This window comes from Penaeus monodon, chromosome 41, assembly GCF_015228065.2.
Source record: "Penaeus monodon isolate SGIC_2016 chromosome 41, NSTDA_Pmon_1, whole genome shotgun sequence".
In the NCBI taxonomy this organism is placed as follows: domain Eukaryota; kingdom Metazoa; phylum Arthropoda; class Malacostraca; order Decapoda; family Penaeidae; genus Penaeus; species Penaeus monodon.
In genome coordinates, this window is record NC_051426.1 from 6,003,663 (window position 1) to 6,008,662 (window position 5,000).

At 42.3% G+C, this 5,000-nt stretch overlaps 1 protein-coding gene across 1 annotated transcript in view; it reads right to left on the reverse strand.

Moving 5' to 3' along the window:
• Positions 1 to 3,341, reverse strand: part of LOC119598356 — a 3,387-nt gene extending 46 nt beyond the window's left edge. The window contains exon 1 of the mRNA XM_037948007.1: positions 1 to 3,341. This exon is cut by the window's left edge and continues 46 nt beyond it. Coding sequence (XP_037803935.1) covers positions 1 to 3,341 — 3,341 coding nt within the window.
• Positions 3,342 to 5,000: the final 1,659 nt, after the last annotated feature.

The window sequence follows — 5,000 nt, forward strand, 5'->3', positions numbered from 1 at the left end:
CCTTTGATATACTCTATCGTAAATACATATGACTGGAGAGCCAGTGACCAACGCATAAGACGACCATTGCTATTTTTCATGTTTCTGATGTATGTTAATGGTTGTTGATCAGTTTGCAAGACAAACTCGCGGCCATACAGATAACACCAGAACTTTTTAATAGCCCAGACGATAGCTAAAGCTTCTCTCTCTATTACGGCATAACGACCTTCTGAGTCAGAGAGCTTTCTACTCGCGTAAGCGATTGGCATGAGGACACCGTCCACCTTTTGCAACAAAACCGCCCCAAGACCCGTGTCGCTGGCGTCTGTTCTGAGATAAAAGATCTTCTCGTAGTCAGGCAGAGTTAAGATTGGAGCATTTATTAATAAGTATTTTAACTCGTCGATTCTTTTAACAAGATCAGGGGTTAAATTTAGCTTATTAGGAGAAAATTTCTTCAGAAGAGAGTTCAAAGGATGCACGAGGTCAGCCAAGTTCGGGATAAACTTACGAAAAAACGAAAGAGTAACAAGGAAACTACGTAGTTGTTTCTTAGTTTCCGGTATAGGCATATTCTTAATTGCGTTTACCTTATCTGGAAGGGTACTCAGGCCCTTTTCACCAAGATTAAATCCAAGATATTTGATATTGGGAAAAGCTATAAAACACTTGCTAGGTCCAGCAGTTAACTCATGCTCACGCAATCTTTCCAGAAGATTCCTTATATGAATCAAGTGATTATCAAAGGACGAACTGTGCACCACTAAATTATCGAAGTAGCACTCTACATTCGTCAATCCTGCAGTAACTTTACGCATTAGTCTAATAAAACTAGCACACGCCGTGCGTAAACCGAACGGAAGTTTCGTGAACTGCACAAGTCCATATTTGGGAGTAGCAAAAGCCGTGCATGGTTTTGCCTTTTCCGATAACGGAATTTGCCAATAACCTTTACAAAGATCTAATTCCGTAAAGTAAACGTCTCCCACAAAATTACCTAGCGCTTCATCCATCGTTGGAATCGGTTCTGCGTCGAAAACGCTCACATCATTCAGAGCCCTAAAATCTACGCAAAAGCGCCATGAATGATCGGCCTTTTTAACTAGCACAACGGGTGAGCAATAAGGAGATGTTGAAGGTTCGATAACGCCTAAAGATAGCATTCTATCCACTTCCTCATCGAAAGCTTTTCGGAGATGATGGGGAATAGGGTATGGCTTAGTATGGACCGGGACAACGGTTGTCAAATCAATGTCATGTATGACCGTGCTGGTTACACCGGGTTTGTCTGAAAAGACGTCAGAGAATTCAGCTATTAGCTGTTTTAACTCTGCTGTCTGCTCACTCGACAGTTCAGGATTAAGATTTACTTTGCATTCACTAGCCTCGTACAACTCCGGGATATCGCAAGCAAAATTCTCGTCATCCTGGGATGATGGAAGATCATCCACGACGCACATCTGACATACTTGCGAAGAAGAAACCTCATCACGCCTCACATATTTCTTTAGCATGTTTATGTGATACAATCTCTTCTTCGAATTAACCTTTACCTCGTAATCTACGCCGTTATCGTGTTTCTTCACTACCGAATAAGGTCCCTTCCACTGCATAGTTAACTTGTTGTGAGATGTTGGTAACAAGACAAGTGCTTCGTCGCCTTCGTTTAGTTTGCGTACTTTAGCAGTTCTGTCAAAATAGGCTTTATACATCTTGCCAGAAACGTCAGCATGGGAGGAGGCCATTTGGGCTGATTCCTCTAAGCGGGATCGTAGGTCAAGCACGTACTGATAAGTGCTCTTAGTCTCCTCATTAATGTCATCTCTGGTCCATAGATCATGAAGAATAGACAGTGGACCACGCACTTTGCGACCGTATAACAACTCAAATGGGCTGAATTTCAGAGTATCGTTAGGAACCTCGCTGTACGCGAACAGGACAGACGGAATGTAGTGATCCCAATCTTGGGGTCGTTCTCCGCAGAGTTTCTTAAGCATGGACTTTAACACTGCGTGAAATCGCTCTACAGTGCCGTTGCAGCAGGCATGGTATGGGCTCGTAAATAATGCTTTTATCGAGAGCAATCTGTTTATCTCCGCCATTAAATCGGATTTGAACTGAGTTCCGCGATCTGAGAGCATTTCTTTCGGTATTCCAACACGCGAAAAAATACTTAGCAAAGCCTCTGCTACAGTAACTGTATCTATATTCCGTAAGGGAACTGCTTCAGGGAATCTAGTGGCCATGTCAATGAGCGTCAGTATGTACTTGTGGCCTCTGCTAGACACAGGTGTTATCGGCCCCACAAGATCGATTGCTACCCTGGCAAATGGCTCGCTTATAATCGGCATCTGAACCATGGGAGCCTTGCCTATTTTACCTTTAGGACTCGTCTTCTGACACACGTGACATGAACGGCAGTAGCGTTTTATCTCCGCTCCCGCGCCTGGCCAAAAAAATTTATGAAAAATCTTATCCGCTGTTTTCCTGTGGGAAAAATGACCTGCAACAGGAGAATCATGAGCGGTTGCAAGAATCACATTTATAAATTTCCGAGGTACTACCAACTGTTTAACACCAACTTCATAGGCATGCTTGCTATTAACGCACACTCGGTGAATTAAGCCTTTCACTATTTCGTATTTTTCTGAACGATTCTTTATATTTACTATAGATTTATTGTTGACTTTAGCTCTTATATTTTCGAGAGAAGAACATTTATTCTGAGCATTCATAAAATCATCTTTGGAAATCTTATCAATCTGAAAATCAGAATCTGTCAGTTCTGCTGGTTCGGCGTCTTCCTTTACTTTAGCGGATCTCGTGGCAACTGCATTAACAACATCTGTGCGGTTAGACGAGTTTACCGATATATTACGTTTAGGGTTATTCACGGATGGTACTGTGACACCCGGCACCATACCCACGAGAACATCGGTGAACTTAATAGGAGCAGCAACAACGTTGAACCACCCACTCAAAAATTCGCTCTTTATAAGACAGCGCACAGTTGGAAAAGTTCGGCCCACTCCGAGGTAGTCGTACAGAGTGACCATTTTCCCTCGCCTCGCCGTGGCGGGGATCAGCGATTCTTTAACGATGATGGACGAACAGCCAGAATCAAAGAGCACATGCACGGGTTTATTATACAACATTCCCTCACACGTGATACTGTTGTTCGGAGAGAGGTCAGAGTCGAACACAAAGTTGACCCTCTGAGAGGACTTGCTTTTACCGGGCATTAAGTCGGGGCAAGAAGGACGTACGTGACCTGGCTTGGAACAGTGGTGACTCACGACCTTTTCCCTAACGCCAGTTTTAGTACCGTTCCTTGTATCCGGATCTTCCTCGATGGGCATCTTACGGGTTTTGAGACTTGTGTGCACTACGAAATCTGTCGGCTGCTTGCGCCATGTCAAGAGTAGTTCCAAAGACTCGTTCCTTAAGAAAAACGCGAAGTTCAAAAGGACAATTGTTTAACATCTGGTCGCGAATCAAGAAGTCAAACAGCTCCTCGTAGTTCTTTGTGACGTCACTCATTGTTAGCCAGTTATCCAAATATCTAATCAGTCGAGACATTAATTGCACGTACGTCTCGTTTTCACCAACCTTACTCTCCTTAAACTTCTTACGGTAGGAATCAACATCAACATTATACCCTTTCAGTAACGCGTCTTTTAACAGCTCGTAATTTACTAGAACGTCATCCGGCAGACTTACGTATATCTTTAAGGCTTTGCCCCCCAACAGAGAACCTAAATAGACATAAAAATTATGTGAATCCCATCCCTGTAAACAGGCTAGTTTCTCGAATCTGCGTAAGTAATCGTCTATGTCATCCTTACCGTCATCAAACTTAGGCTTTTTCAATCCCGGATATGACCCTTCGACAGCGCTTTCATTGCGAGTGCTCGTCTCCGATTGCAACTGAGCAAGAGCTAACTCGTGGGCTCGTTGTTTGTCTGCCTCGCGCGACTCGTGTGTTCGCTGTTTCTCCCTCTCCTGGGCCTCTAACTCTTCCCTTTTTAAATCTCTCTCCTTTTGCCTTTCATCTCTTTCTCTTTGTTTATCTTCTCTTTCTCTTTGTATCTCTTCTCTTTCTATCCTTTGCTTATATCTATCCTCCTCTTTCGCGACTAAAGTATTAATATCTGCGGCGGATAGACCCGCATCTTTAGCGCATTTAACAAGTTCAATTAGATCGACTGACATGATTGCGAATCTAAGTTTTTTTTTTTCAATAAGCTAATTCTAAAACTTGATAGAAACTCTTACACTGCAAGATAATTAATGTAAAAGCTTAGCACAACCGTTTACAAAAAAAATCATCGCTTTACGTAATTACCGATTATACCTGCCGACTTAACGCGAGCAGTATAGTTTAAATGAACAAGCACAGTTCACAAGCAATTACGAATAATCTGCGACAAAACATCGTTAACAGCAATGGCAGAATTATACAAAGGTTTACAATCCATCGCAGTTAAGATATAGCGAACGGAGTTACTGTATTTCACAACGCCCGCGGGCACACCACAGTCTTCAACATTTACCAAGACTGTTCTCCCGAACGTATAACCAATAAGCATTACAATACTTATCACTGAATACGCAACACGTGGTGATGTACACCACAACAACGGTGAAAAGGAGGCACGATTGAATTAAAATTTATTCTTAATCCGCACGCGTATGACGCAATATTACGTATATCAAATATACAACTTACTAAGCAAGTCGTCACACTCCTTCACCACAACTTAGACCATTCACACCACATCATTCCTCCATTTGGTTTACCGACTCACCTTTATATGGCCAGCCACCTGCCCGGACACCACATTACAATCTGAGATGATACAAAAGTAAAGCATAAATAGAATATAATTAGCCATTGTGCCATCTATCAGAGGATCCTACTCACTGCGCCACTTGTCCAAGGTTTCCCCTCTTTATATAAATCATTAATTTCACTTAATCAAGGTTTCTTAATTATTTTATTTATAATTTTCAGATAT